This window comes from Podarcis vaucheri, assembly GCF_965113315.1.
Source record: "Podarcis vaucheri genome assembly, chromosome: 17".
Taxonomy (NCBI): domain Eukaryota; kingdom Metazoa; phylum Chordata; class Lepidosauria; order Squamata; family Lacertidae; genus Podarcis; species Podarcis vaucheri.
In genome coordinates, this window is record NC_138755.1 from 39,904,931 (window position 1) to 39,920,140 (window position 15,210).

Below are 15,210 nucleotides of genomic sequence, written 5' to 3' on the forward strand. Positions count from 1 at the left end.
AGAGAGTTCTCATACTCTACCAAATAGAACTGCGTTAACATTGGTTGTTGTTAATAAAATACTTTATTAAAAAACACAAAGAAACATTAACTTAAAGCATATAATAATTTCGGTTTGTCCAAGAATGTGTTGCATCCTTACTCCTATGCAACAAATGGAGTCAGAAGTCAGTGAACCCCCCTAAAGCTATGACCAGGAGGACACACCAAATTTCACCGTCAGGCTGCCCTTCACCCCATCGCAGCGCAGCAACCTCCTGCCCCCTTGAAATATACACCATTCTAGATGCCTTTGTTCTCCCCATGACCCTCCTGTTAGGGAGGCAAGCTCTACAGTGGAATGCATACATAAGCAAGGCAATAGAAAGTAAGCCTGCCAGTTGTCCACAGCGAACCGTTTCTCTTTACAGCAGGGACCAAAACCCCCAGGGCTCTTTGACTATGTTGCTTCTGTGCTTCCGTGAGCAGGGGCGAGGAGCTGACCCTGAACTTCCAAGGGCACAGCTGTCCTCCTGCCTGCCTTCAGGAGATGGCAAGTTGCCAGCGGCAAACTCAAAAGGGAAGGAGGGAACCATCAATGTCTTCAGCAAGAGTGGGAGGCCCATTGCAGGGTGTCACTGCCAGGGGAGTCCTCCCTTTGAGACTAACCACGGATGCACCGCTCTGCTTCCAGGAGAGACTCCCCTCCTGCTTTTCTTTCATTTTACGTGGCTTCCGTACAAGCCCTCTGCCTTCCTGGCCAACTGGCAAGCCGGACTTGGGCCACAGGGGAAGTAGAGCAGAACGCTTTCCTCCTCTGCCCTGAATTGCACAACCAGCACACTGGAGCCTGGCCAGGCAGGGGCACTGGGGAAGAGCGTTTGCCAGCCGAGCCGCCCTCCGTACGCATACATTTCTGCACTGTTCCTTCTGCATGTAAAACTCTTGCATCTGTCCCAACGGCATCTCTGAGTGGTCCCTTGCCCACTGATGTCTTTAAAGGCGCCTGATGAGAGGCCCAGCACAGCTGAAGCCATCCTTCAGTTACCGAGGCTCGCAAACAAAAGATTACAGACAGGCCACCAGCTTCCAAGCCTTTCCCACGGCATCATCAAACCGTGGAACAGGGAAATGTGATCATCGTTATCAAGGCTTCACATTCCTAAAGGCACATGCCAACAATAGCCAATTCTCAGGGAGGGGGAAGCATCACATTTTGGTTGCCAAATGAATGATCAGTTCATAGGTGACCATGACGATGGCCGCGTTGGGGATCTGGCGGGTCAGATGAGTCAGGAGCCCGCGGTAAAGGGCGCCCGGGCCCTCTTCCCGGACCACAAGCTGCAGAGTTTGGACAAGGGAGCGGTAACGCGAGCCCTCTTCTCTCAGCCGCGTCCGGATGACCTCTGCAGGGAGCAGGAAGGAAAGAGAAAAGAGATTAGTTATCCAGTCCTCTGGAGAAAGCTCCTCCAGTTCTGGGCAGACAGGTTTTTTTGGGGGGAGAGCATGGAACACAGAGCAGCTCACCGTGTGGGTAGGCAATACACGAGGCACATGTTTTGGAAACGGCGGCTGCTGCCATCAACCCAAGGAAGTCCTGGCTGCTTGGGGAAAAGATAGGAGTCGGAGTCAGGAACGACCGATGCTCTCTGATTCGCTGCTTCAGTGCCTCGTAGATTACAAAATGGATGATGGTTTCAGAGACGCCAGCGTACGAGGCAGTGATCCCGCGGTAAAAGCCTCGCAAGCCCTCCGTGTGATAAATGCGCATGGCGCATTGGAAGCCGCTGGTGCGTCGCTCGTCTTTGGCCCTGCAGAGAACAGAAAACGCAGTCGGGAACTGCTAAGCTCTTCTCATTTAATGCACTAAACTGCATTATAAATGAAATGTTGTGCCATGGCAACTTGAATTCCGAGAAACTGAATTCCGCAACCTGTACAAATCGCAGAAATCAAGAGACACTGTGCATGTTTGTTGTTTCTTATTCTGCATGCTTGATTTGGCTTCTAGTCAGGGAGGGGGCAGGAGGATTATTGCCCCACCTTCTAACCATGTGAAATCTGACCCAGAACTCGTTTGGCTACTGAGATGCACCCGGCATTGGGCATGCTTTTGCATATTCATTTGCAACTTCAAAGAGGTTAAGGGGGGGAGGAGAGACTCGGGTTCTTAGGCAGCAGAATTCTGTGCTCCGTGCAAAATTCTGAGCTTCGGTGGAATTGCAGCATACACCCAAATGCCCTCCTGCCGCTATGTGCAAGTGGCAAGTCTGGCCTACCAGTCTTCCATTATGTCCGGAATCAAATTCTGCCAGTCCCGGTGGCTCAAAACAATGTTATGAACTGGTACACTGCCAGGATTTCCTTACCTGGCTTCCAGCTGCATTCTGGTCTTCACCAGCCAGATGGGGTTTGTCAAAGTGGAAGAAGTGACTCCTGCAGGAAGGAGAAGTTAAAGGTACCAAGGTGAAACTTGTGCTTTGCGGAAGACATTTGTAATTTGCAGGGACCTGTTTCTGAGGTTCTCTGGCGTCTAATCCAAAGTTTTCATATCCAGCGGATCTCAATGGGATGAAATTACAAGCTTAACTGTTACATAGATTTCAGTGGCGGCTGTGCAAGAGCTTAACTCAGACTGTGAGTTCCACCCATGGATTTTCGCTTTCGCTCTGCCTTCCTCTTTGTCATTCGCCACCTCTGCCTGACCTCATTTCTTAGCACTTAAAGAAGAAAGAAGGAGGCAACCGGCTGCTTCAAACCTGAAAGGTCCCCTTCACAGATGCAAGGAAGAAAATGCATTCACCCATACAGTGGTACCTCGGTTTTTGAACGAAATCCATTTCGGAAGACCGTTCGAGTTCCAAAACATTTGAAAACCAAAAACTCAGTATGGAAGTCTCAAAATGGAAAACTCAATATAGAAGTTGCGTTTCCGGTTCGACTTCTGAGGCGCATTCAAAAACCGAAGCATTTACTTCTGGGTTTACAGCATTCGAAAACCGAAATGTTCGTCAATGGAGACGTTCCAAAACCGAGGTGCCACTGTATTAGGAGGCATATATGAAGATGGTACGCATCCCTGCTTTGCCACATATATACAACACGCTGCCAGCTGCAGCTTTCCAACATGTGTAACCCCAGAATTTGAAGGTGTGTGGTTATGCCACTCATCTGAACTCCAGCTGAAGTCGCTGCAGCACACTGGGCAGAGAAGGGTGCAGCAGTGGCAAAGTTGGCACACTGGAAATGTGGGATCTACCATGCCAACCATGCTGCTGCCATGCTCCTCTCCCTCCAGCTGTGCTGCAGTGACATAACTAGGAGGTCAGGTAAGCAGTGCTGCTCTGTAACGCTGTCTGCTTTTGCGTAGCACACATGCACAAGTGTGTATCTAGGAGTCTTCCTTTACTCTTTGCTGCAGTAAATCATATTAATTTTTTTAAAAAACGTTCTCTTGACCTTTCTTCAAAGCTTGGAACACAACAGGTGAAATGACCCGAGGATACCCAAACAGATGTACATTTTACCTGCACAGGCTGCCGAAAGCATGTGAACCTTCTTAGACTCCGGCGCGAACACCGTGTTGAGTTTCTCCTTGGCGCCCGAATATGCAGCAAAATAAATGGCTCTGGAAAAGGGGAGGGAAAGGAATTGAGTCCTTTTAAGCTACTTAACCCACAGAAGCAACAACAAGCAATCTGCTCTAGATTTGCCCAGCTAAGCCTGCGCTCTTGCCCAGATTCAGGGGGTTTAAAGGCTGAAAGCAGCTCTCGATTCCTTCCCATGTGAATGTGACGTCTGTGGTGGCCAGAAATGCTCATTTGCATGCATACTGTCTCTCCTCCGGATTCTGCTCTGTACGAACAATGATCTGCTGTTTACAGGAAAAGCATTGAAAAGGCTCAGAGGCCGTTTGAGCCATTGTATAATATAAAATAAACTTTGTATAATATAAAAAACCCCTATTGTTTGGTCACCCACCAGCAAACTGCACAAGGTCATGGGTCTCAGATGTGTCCCCCTTTAGCCCATATCGTGATATCGGTTTCATAGTTTTTGACCTGGCAATATATCATGAATCAGGGTGGATGGGCGTGCTATGCAAAAATCACAATGCCGGAAAACCACGAAGCCAGCCAATGCCTCTATATAGCTCCATCCTTATTTCAGACATCGTGATATATCATGATGTTTAGCTGGTGCTCTATCACGATGTTGAAAACCAGGTATCACCCAACCCTAGCAGGAGATTTCTGGACCCTTTTGAGGGTTGATTTCAATGAGAATCCCTGTGAAAGTTCCGCTTGGGGTACCAGGAACAGGAGCCCTGCCCTTGTAAACACGATTTTACCTGGAAGGTGCAACTCCGACTAGATTGGGCCCCAGGCCTCGGAAGAGGGAGCGGATTCCTTCTTTCTCTAGGATGGTTCTGTGAAAGGAGAGAACGAACGAGCAGGTCAGTTTCCGCCCTCTATCTCGGGGGGCAGGAAAAGCTACCGCCGCCACCGCAAACGGGAGGTACTAAACAAGGGAATCCCACCCATGGGAACCTCACAAGGATCCCCCACAGCTATTCCTGTCTCGGCCGCTCACCTCAAGAGCTGAAGAGCGCCTATGGAGGGCAGTCCGGGGCGGATCAGTGCTCCGTTCACCCCTTGCATCTGCACTGCAGGAAGGCACAGCGGCCTCACGGCCAGCGAGGAAGACTGCAGGCGGGTCTTCACCACCTCCAAAGGGCAGGTCAAGATGGCTCCAGCCGTGCCACCAAATCTGGGAAGAGGGAAGAGGAAATGCAATGTCAGGGCAAGGTTCAGAGGCAGTGTTCAAAATTAGCCAGGCACCCGATAACTGGCCACTAGCAACTAAGTGAAGATGCCTAGGAATTCGAGAAAAGGGCAACAGAGATTTTAAGAAAGACTGGGAACCATTTATGTTATACCTACAGAAACAAGGTAAAGATATGGAGCCACTAGCAGGTTTTGACTAAACATTTACAATTGAAAAAATAACAACAACAGGAATTATAATGATGATGTGAAAAGGAGAGGAGTATAATAATAATTAATTTAAAGATCTAAAAATTAGCTAAAGATACCCCTGACCGTTAGGTCAAGTCGCGGACGACTCTGGGGTTGCGCACTCATCTTGCTCTATAGGCCAAGGGAGCCGGCGTTTGTCCGCAGACAGCTTCTGGGTCATGTGGCCAGCATGACGAAGCCGCTTCTGGCAAACCAGAGCAGCACACGGAAACGCCGCTTACCTTCCCGCCGGAGTGGTACCTATTTATCTACTTGCACTTTGACGTGCTTTCGAACTGCTGGGTTAGCAGGAGCAGGGACCGAGCAATGGGAGCTCACCCCGTCTCAGGGATTCGAACTGTCGACCTTCCGATCGGCAACTCCTAGGCTCTGTGGTTTAGACCACAGCACCACCCGCATCCCTATCTTAAAATTAAGATATATCAAAACAAGCAGGAGAAGTTAATATGTATAAAAAAACCAGAAGAGGAAATTGAGGGAAGTCGTGGAGGGGGAAATTCTGGAACTGTAATTTTGTTGTTGTTATTTGGTATGATATTTTGATGTTTAAAACGTAAAACTTAATAAAAAATTATTTTTTAAAAAAGATGCCTGGACGCCAGGATGTTGCATGACGTCTCATGCCTGGTGATCATTGGATCTCGACTGTTTTCACACACTTAATCCTGTAGAATTCTGCCCGTTTTAATCATTCATCTGCATAATCAGAATGAATTTCAGGAACCAAATTGCTTTTTCTGCGCAGCCTGAGCAGGACTAGCGAACGACATCATAGTTAATTGTTGCAGCTTGTCTTCAATTTACCCCATGTGGACTCTCCCCGGACCCAGTGACTTCTCTTCTTTAAGCTCTCAACATTCTTAACCTAGCTCAAGGTTGTCATCTGAACTAGCCAGGTGTTTAACCAAGAATCAATCACAGTCAGTCCATCATTGGAAATATAAGATTTTAGAGCAATCTTGCCCAAACGTTTCAACTACAACCCTGTCCTTTGGCACCCAGCTTATGCACCCAGTTTCTAACAGTTCGGAGGCTATCCTCAAGACAGTTATTTAGAGGCAAAAACCAAAACAAAACCAGGAGTGCCCCCAAAGTCTCATGAGAAGGGGCTCCATTTGTCTATTTATTAAGATTTTCTTAACCTGCCCTTCCCCAGAAGGTCACAGGGCAACTGACATCAGTGGCAGTATAAGCAAATTACGATTCAGGCACGCAGTCCAAATTCTAAATGCTATCCACAAGAATCACCAAAACTGTCTGAAATTTCGTTATCGGTGTGGAGAATCTGTGCCTCTCTAGTTAATGTACATTTTAAACTAGACCAGGAGACTGGGAGACAAAAAGGGGGGACAATGTATGACCAGATAAAAACTGAAAAGACCTCAGATAGGAATACGGGGAATCTAGATATGTTCAAATTGGGTTTGAAACGCTGCCTCTTTTGAAAGTCTTGCACTCTCGAAGGCGGCCTTTGCTCTTTGAGTCACTGCCTTCAAGCTGTTAGAGGCTTTGTGGGATATTATGGGAAGTTCTGTTTCTTTACGGGGGGACATCTCATATTTAGAAAATGTAAAAAGAAATATCGGAGTGGAAGATAGATCTCATTATTAGAATGAACTTAAACTGTAGATTTTGAACAAACGGTTCTGATGTCCAACTAAGAGGACGGCAAGGACTATGAGGATGTGGTGGTGTTTGCTAAAGCCCCGAGGAAAGCAAAAAATCTTCGGGGGGGGGTCATCATCCTAGCTCTGAGTTGCATCAAAATGGGCTGTATATTCACAGCCTAGTATAAATGCTTATAGTATTCTCTCAGTGCAGGAACAGAACATATATGGTTGTAGAGTATAATTCTGCAATGAGGATCCAGAGGGGGCGGAGAGAAGTTTTCCAATCGATTTGCACGTTTGGGGAACGATTTGAGATTTTCCATTTCAAAGATAGGAGAGAGTTGGGACAGATCAGGAATTATTATTATTATTATTATTATTATTATTATTATTATTATTATTATACTGCTCTATGCCTGGGTGTTTCACAACACAAAATCACAATATAAAATCACAAAATGTATAATAAACTGGAAACAAGAACAACCCAATAACAACCCCCCCCCCCGCTGGCTAGGTTCAATTCTAATCCTTCTAACCTCCTTTGGGTAGGTTTGAGGGAATGGCAGAAGGAGGTAGGATCTGCCCATGTATGCCCACCTGGTGGAAACTCCAGCTCACGTGGCCCTTAAATGTAAAATGTCTGATGATCACCGCCAACAATTTTTAGACCATCTACATATTCCAACATGGAAACCAGAGACAGAGGTTATATGCTTCTTATTACAGGGGAGAGACCAGGAGCTTACCAAGACAGTAGCTAAGTTCCTCTATTTTATTTTTTTGTCGCCGAAGTACGCTACAGGATCCTGCCCTTCCTGGAGACCTACAGAGATGGAATAGATCGCTCGCCTCTTCTTTCCTATGGCAAATGACTGTACTGTTGAAATGGCGACGAGATCGCACTCGCCTATTTATTCTGAATGTTTGTATGTCATGCCAATAAAGGTTTGATGATGATGAATAACCTCCTCGCCCCCCCCCCACAACACATTTAAAAAGGGGTTGGATGTCAATAGGAATAGGCATCCTTGAAGGCTGCATTCTATTGGGGGTTAATCCATATTAGGGAGCAGTGGGGCTGCTGTGCTAGCTATGTGCACAGCCAGAACCACATAAACCGGCTCTGGATTAATGAATCCGGAATCAAGACAGCTCGGCTTCCATTTCCACCGCAGCCACCTGAGCTAAGAACTCTCAGCGTGAGGCTGGATTGCTTAGAAGCAATCTCTACTACATTGGACGAGGTGACTCTCCAACATACAGAAGGATCTGTTCCTTTTGCCAGGCTCCAAAGATCACCCAGTGCCCGTTGGCTGTGGCAACATGGGGAAGCCTCGCAGCAGAACGAAGCGTGTTGGGCAATGCCAGAATGCAAAGCTGTGACGTTTGGTCACCTCCTCCCCTGTGGACTTTGGAGCCCTGCTCACAGCAGGCCGGAGCCAAGACGTCAGTGTGCTAATCTTTGGCAAATCCAAAGGGTGTCTGTGTGACGCATTGCCAGCGCGCGGGGCGGAGAGGGGGAGCTGGAGGTGACGGCGGGAGCTGCCCCAATTTGGCTGGGACGTGCTTTGCACTTTACGCAACCGGCCCCCTTGCTAGGACAGCCCTTAACTGACAGCAGCAGCCTGTGGCTTTGGTTTGACATTAGCTGAGTGAGCGAATCCTGGCAAGGTGAGAGGTTCTCGATTTACCGCTCCACATTCATGAAGGGTATTCGCCTTGACGAAGTTTGCACTGGCAAGTGATGCAACAGAGCAGCTGTGGGCGTGTTCAAAGCCATTGCACACATTTTCAACCCTGAGCACAGGCTCCACAGGGACCCCTTGGAACAATCCAGTTCTCCCACCAGGGTGCTTTTAACCTGGTGGCCACACCTCACTCTTCACATGGTCAGAGGCTTGCTTTAAAATGTCATTGCCGTGAAGAGTTTTTGAAGCGCTGTGGAATGACCTCTTCGTGTAGGCAAGGGCTGTTGTTGTTTGTCTCTGAATAACCGTCCTGAGCTTCCGAACAGTTAGAAACTGGGAGTCAGTGGCTGAGATGAGATCACTAACCAGTAGCTGGATACCTTGAAACATCTGCCTATACATTCATGTACTCACTAGCAGCAGACAAGCTGGTGCCTGTATCACTTCAGGCAGCAAGCCGGCAGAGCTAACACGACTGGATGCTCTTCCATACAAAAGCAACAAGCCCTCTGCGCCAATGATTAGATTATCGGGATGACACATTTTCCCTGATGTGCTTGCTTTCTGCTTGCGGGGATAGCATTATTTTATTTTAAAGCAAGGAGAGCTCAACCTTGTGAACTCCCTATCTGCATCTGGGCACAACCTGTCCAGAAACAGGTTTACTATTTCGCTTGATTTTTGTGAGAACCAGGACTAGGACGTGTCCACAACGCCAGAAAGAGGGTCTCCTAACTCCATCACCCCTTCCCCTCCCCCCCTTTCTTTCATTTGCAAACCACCTGGAAACTCTGCCGAATATATAAATCTTTTAACTATAAGTACAGCGTGTACACCACTTACAATTCTTGCAAATAAATAAATGATAGCACAGCGTCGAAACGGTTGCCTCCAAAAGCAGAAAATAACTAAGTACATTTTTTAAATGCACCATGGAAACTGTTTCCAATGGATACAGCAATTCCTGCAACAAGGCTGGCAGAAAGAAACCAATTATTTCTCCTTCCGTTCAGAGGGCTTGTTTGCCGAGAGAAGATGAAACATCTTTAGATGGCCTTTCCTGGCCCGACCCTGAGCCTCCCGTTCTTCTGCCGTCGCAGAATATAGACAGATGAAGATGAGAGAGACCTGGCCACGAACCAAAGACCTAGCCAACTGTGTCTGTCTTCTGCTCAGCTTGCAGAGATGCTTCTTGCAAGCAAAGCCCCTTTGCCGTCTCAAGGGATGTGCGCCTGCGCAGCTTGAGTTAGCAGAAGGGTAGCAGGTCAGAGAGGCTGGGTGTGAACAGCTGTTGGGCAGTTGGAAGGCTAGGCCAGGAATAACCTTCTAGAGTTGTTCTGAGGACGCCTTAGGAAGGAGGACAACCGGGTTTTCAGAGTAAGCAGCGCAACTGGTAGAGAAAAAGGAGTAGCCGAAATCCACTTGCTCCTGTGCCCCTATTTGCCAGGCAGAACCCATTTTCTTGTACCTGGCCCCAGTAAGATGTTGTTCCCATTCTGCTTCAGAGGGATACTTTGGATATAGCCATTTAGAAGGTCGTGATAGTGTGCAGGGTCTCTGGAGACGAAGGCCCCGTGCTTTTCCTGAAGATATAACCAGGTGGGAGTCGGCAGATTTCAACAGAAGCTCTACTACATTGGAAGAACGTCAGCTATGGCACTACCTTGGCAGGCAAAGCTGGCAAAATTACCAAGGGTGGGGTTGTGGTTGGGTGGCACACAGGGTTTGAAATTAGCCAGGCGCATTTCAACCACTTGCAACCAAGTGAAGATGCTTGGGTGCCAGGATAAGTGCCAACTTGGCCCCATGACCATGGGTGCCATGCAGCGTGTATGGCCCTGGCACTGAATTTTGTGGGTGCCCGGCCCCTTCAAGGGGGAATTTTGTGGGTGCTCGGGCACCCAGGGAGTTGGCACCTATGGTACCTGACATTTCCAGCATTTGGGGATCATTGGATCTGGACCATTTTCACACACAAATACTCCATCCTGTAGAATTCTATCGCTTATATTTCATCTGCACAATCGGAATGAATTTCTGGAACCAAATTCCATTTTTCTGTGAAGCCTGAGCGGTCACCTTTAACAAAAAGAAGTCATAATGGGGCAATATATATACATACGGACTGTCGTTGGATCAAGTGACTTTTCTTCTTTTAAGTTCTCAAAGCTCTTAACCTTAGCTCAAGGTTGTCATCTGGACCAGCGAGATGAATCAATCACAGTCAGTCCATCCTTTGAAAAATAAGACTTTAGAGCCATCTCGCCCCAAAATGGCAACCGGACTTTCTGTTTTGGCAACTACAACCTTGGTTTAAGGGGGCCATTTGGCACCTAGCATATACCGTATTTTTTGCTCTATAAGACTCACTTTTTCCCTCCTAAAAAGCAAGGGGAAATGTGTGTGCGTCTTATGGAGCGAATGCAGGCTGCGCAGCTATCCCAAAAGCCAGAACAGCAAGAGGGATTGCTGCTTTCACTGCGCAGCGCTCCCTCTTGCTGTTCTGGCTTCTGAGATTCAGAATATTTCTGTTCTTGTTTTCCTCCTCCAAAAACTAGGTGCGTCTTGTGGTCTGGTGCGTCTTATAGAGCGAAAAATACGGTATATTTGAGTTTCTAACACTGCGCCAGAGGGTGGGTTTCAAGGGATCCCTCCTCCTCCTCCTTTTTTCCAGCCTTTGCAGCAGGGCAGAGGAAAAGATGAAAGACTGTAATTTGTCGTTCAATATTAAATTGCCTCCCCTTACCAGCAACAGTGACTAACCAGCTCTTTTTCCTTTAAAATAAAAGCAGCTGCATTAAGCATGTTTTCAAAGAACTTAATGTGCAGTTTGACCTTGAATGTACTCCACCTGCTGGGGGAAAAACATCAACCCAGCACTACACATTCCCAGGTGTGAACACTACAGATTTAAGACATGCCCTCTTGAATACCCTTTTCAGAGGCAGATACCACTGCCTGAGTGTATTCATAAGAGCATGGCCTCAGAGGAGCAGCGAAGTCAAACTCTCATAAACACAAAGGGAACGGCAAGATATTACACGTTTCAGTTAATACAGTTGTATCAGTTAATACAACAAATAGCACCTGTCTTCCCAGAGGCTTCTGCCTCCACTTAAGGGGAAGAACAGATGAAGGCAAGAACCCAAGAGCTTCCCCAGGGCTGCGTCCTCAACAACAGCAGCACCACTAAACTAAAATCCCGCGCTCAGATCCAAGTTCTGTACAGTCATACCTCGGGTTACAGGCGCTTCAGGTTGCGTTTTTTCGGGTTGTGGACTGCCGAAACCCGGAAGTACTGGAATGGGTTTCAGCGGTCGTGCATGCACAGAAGCACAGAATTGCAATCTGCGCAGATACGGGTTGCGAACGTGCATCCCACACGGATCATATTCATAACCTGAGCACCCACTGTACTCAGAAAGCTGAATTCTGTGACTTACATAGCCCCGTTCAGGCATTTAAACACTCACACGGGTGGCGCTGTGGGTTAAACCACAGAGCCTAGGGCTTGCCGATCAGAAGGTCAGCGGTTTGAATCCCCACAACGGGGTGAGCTCCCGTTGCTCGGTCCCTGCTCCTGCCAACCTAGCAGTTCGAAAGCACGTCAAAGTGCAAGTAGATAAATAGGTACCGCTTCAGCGGGAAGGTAAACGGCGTTTCCGTGCGCTGCTCTGGTTTGCCAGAAGCGGCTTAGTCATGCTGGCCACATGACCCAGAAGCTGTACGCCGGCTCCCTCGGCCAATAAAGCGAGATGAGCGCCGCAACCCCAGAGTCGGCCACGACTGGACCTAATGGTCAGGGGTCCCTTTACCTTTACCTAATCTCAACTGTGGGAGAAGTTGAGTCGAACCTGCCGGATCCAACTCCTCCATCCTATCACCAGGCGAAGCTCAGCAGACCTCTGTGACTGCCAGCCTCAGTGAAGGATGGGTGCTGGATAATGTGAACAATTTTATGGGTACGGTAATAGATAAAGCCCGTTATTAATGCAGGTGTTGCCATCTTTCTGTCTTGAGAGACAATGGAGTGCGCCTCCAGGTGAAGCCGAACAGCAGCACCAAAGTGACCTCCCTGGGGCGCAAGCCTGGGCAGGAATAAAGAGTAATAATATGTTTGGCTTGGCTGGAGGAGTTGCCAGAGGGAGGTGTACAAGGCACCATTCCATCGTCTCAGAGACTCCACTCCAATGTTACCCTTGTTAACTTTGCTCCCTCCCTCTGATCCTGCTCACTTAGGCTCCTTGTGTTAGTGCACCCTCAGTTTATTTTTAAGAAGCTTGCACACAGGAGCCAATTGCTGCTTTGCAAGAGCGCAACTCATGTGGATTTTTTTTGCTTGTTGTTTTTTAATTAGCCTGTACTGCATTTTAAAATATCACTTTTTAGTAAAGGATATGCACTGACGGGTGGCTCTATAAATCATCAATTCCGTGCCTTAAAAACTTTTCCTTTTTTTGCACAAATGCAAAGTGCTTCCTGGCACGCATGCATAGGGCTGTTTATTCAGGAAGGTCACTTCTTCCATCAGCCTCAGGTTCTCACCAGCATTACAACAGTAGTAATACTGGTAGCTGTTGTAAAGATGACTGGGAATCGTACAGGTCACACTAAATGGGTGGTAAGTTTCCCCACGTGGATAGGCTTGCAGATCATTTCATGCAGTCCTCGCACAACTGGAGTGTGTGGAATTCATGGTGCAATGGCTCATGTGCCAGGAAGAGAAGGTGACCACAAATGGGCCCAAGATAGCAACCGACAGTGAACCAAGAAAAGAAGCTAAGGCATCCGGCGCCTCTGACATTTTCTGTTCCTTCTGGCACACAATCCTGACACATTCCTCCTACCCCATTCCTCCCACAAGAAGGAGCGCTGCTACACCGACACATGTGAGCCGGCCTCACCAGTGGCGTAGCGTGGGGTGTGCAGGGGGGGGCCGGCCGCAACATCTGGGGGTTAGGGTTGCAAATCCACGGGTTAGGGGGCGCAAATTACTTGCCTTGCCCCTGGTGCTGACAACCCACGCTACGCCACTGGGCCTCACTCCTTTAGAATCTGGACACTCGGCTGTCTTTTTGCTGTAAACACAGCTGGACAACTCAGTTGGCTGCAGCGCAGACAAGGCCGAGGTTGCAGGTTCGATCCCTGTTAAGGGTCAGCTGCATATTCCTGCACTGCAGGGCGTGGGGACTGGCTGATCCTCAGGATCCCTCCCAACTGTGTGATTCTACCAGATCAACATGGCTGGCGGCTGCCATTCCGGCGCATTCCCAACCCTGCAACTCGAAATCTCTTCAACCACAATGATTATTATTGCAAACTTCTCTTTTCCAAAACAGAAAGGGCAAAACATTTCAAACTAGAAAAGCAAACTATTTTCAGAACTTTATGGCAACAAGGAACTTGTAGAACACGGTGCCCCTCCAAGGTCAGTCGTGCGCCCCTCTAAGGTCGGCGTCCTAGGCTTGGATAGACGCGGCGCATGGGCACGCGGCGGATCCGGCCCTGCCGTTCCCCTCGGCAGCAAGTCCCGGGGAACCGATCACGAGCAGACGCGCCTGGGACGCGCACCAGAAGCTCCCTCGGGGCTACTCACCCGCCAGCCGCGAGGTGTAGCGCGGTGCTCCGACGGGGCATCCTTCCTCTGCGCCGCGCAACGCCGCCGTCGAGAACCGGGCGCGGCTCCCTCGCCGATCTTTGCGCGCAGGCGATCCCGTGAGCGCTCCGAGGCGGCTGCCGCGTGCTTTGCGCCCTCCGGCTTCCGGCTGAGTCCCGAGCAGCTCCGCCCTCGTCGCGCCCGGCCACCCGAACCCCGCTCCGCCCTCTCGCCGCCGCTTGCCCCGCCTCCGATCTCAGCCGAATAGCTCCGGTTTCCCGAAGCCCTGGCCGGGTGTGAGACGCCCAGAGCTTGGCAGGCTTCGGAGAAGTGCCAGCGGGGTCGCAGGTCTACGTGAAAGGCCGCCCTCTCTGGCGCAACTCGGCAAACTAAGTTGCATTATTCACTTTTTTGGTGCACCGCCCGGGAATCTTTTGCTGACGGCGGGCAGGGAAGAAATGTACGTAGCCAGCAAATTATTAGCTCTGCCTTTTTTTTCTTTTTAAAACACAGTGGTTTTGTACCCTAGCCAGACCTTCCACGTGTCCCCATTTTTCAGAAGTCTTGCCCGTTTCTGATTTGATCCTGCAAGTCCCCACTTTAACTTAGGATGTCCTCTGCAAGCAGGAGGCGCTGCTGGTCTCCTCAGGTCCTGTTCCTGATGCAGATCTTCCTCAGCCCTTTCCCCAGGGGAGTGAAGCTCCTTTTTGTGGTTCTAAAATGTCTTGAAAAGCATCTTTAAAAGCAGAGACATCACCTTGCCGACAAAGGTCCGTATAGTTAAAGCCATGGTTTTCCCAGTAGTGATGTATGGAACCAGTTACAGATAGGTAGCCGTGTTGGTCTGCCATAGTCAAAATAAAAAAATTCCTTCCTGTAGCACCTTAAAGACCAACTAAGTTAGTGTGTATCTGAAGAAGTGTGCATGCACATGAAAGCTTATACCAAGAACTAACTTAGTTGGTCTTTAAGGTGCTACAGGAAGGATTTTTTTTATTTTGATGTATGGAAGTGAGAGCTGGACCATAAAGAAGGCTGATCGCCGAAGAATTGATGCTTTTGAATTCTGGTGCTGGAGGAGACTCTTGAGAGTCCCATGGACTGCAAGAAGATCAAACCGATTATCCATTCTGAAGGAAATCAGCCCTGAGTGCTCACTGGAAGGACAGATCCTGAAGCTGAGGCTCCAAGACTTTGGCCACCTCCTGAGAAGAGAAGACACCCAGGAAAAGACCCTGATGTTGGGAAAGATGGAGGGCACAAGGAGAAGGGGACGACAGAGGATGAGATGGTGGG

The 15,210-nt window shown here is 48.8% G+C and overlaps 1 protein-coding gene across 1 annotated transcript; it reads right to left on the minus strand.

Annotated features, from left to right (window-relative positions):
* Window positions 1–47: 47 nt before the first annotated feature.
* On the minus strand, window positions 48–14,067 carry LOC309522473 (solute carrier family 25 member 36-A-like). Its single transcript, XM_082205757.1, has 7 exons — window positions 13,915–14,067; window positions 4,572–4,748; window positions 4,330–4,407; window positions 3,506–3,606; window positions 2,348–2,414; window positions 1,506–1,789; window positions 48–1,384 (listed from the first exon to the last, which is right to left on the minus strand). The coding sequence occupies exons 1-7, from the start codon at window positions 13,953–13,955 to the stop codon at window positions 1,188–1,190; spliced, it is 945 nt and encodes a 314-aa protein (XP_082061883.1). The 5' UTR covers window positions 13,956–14,067; the 3' UTR covers window positions 48–1,187.
* Window positions 14,068–15,210: the final 1,143 nt, after the last annotated feature.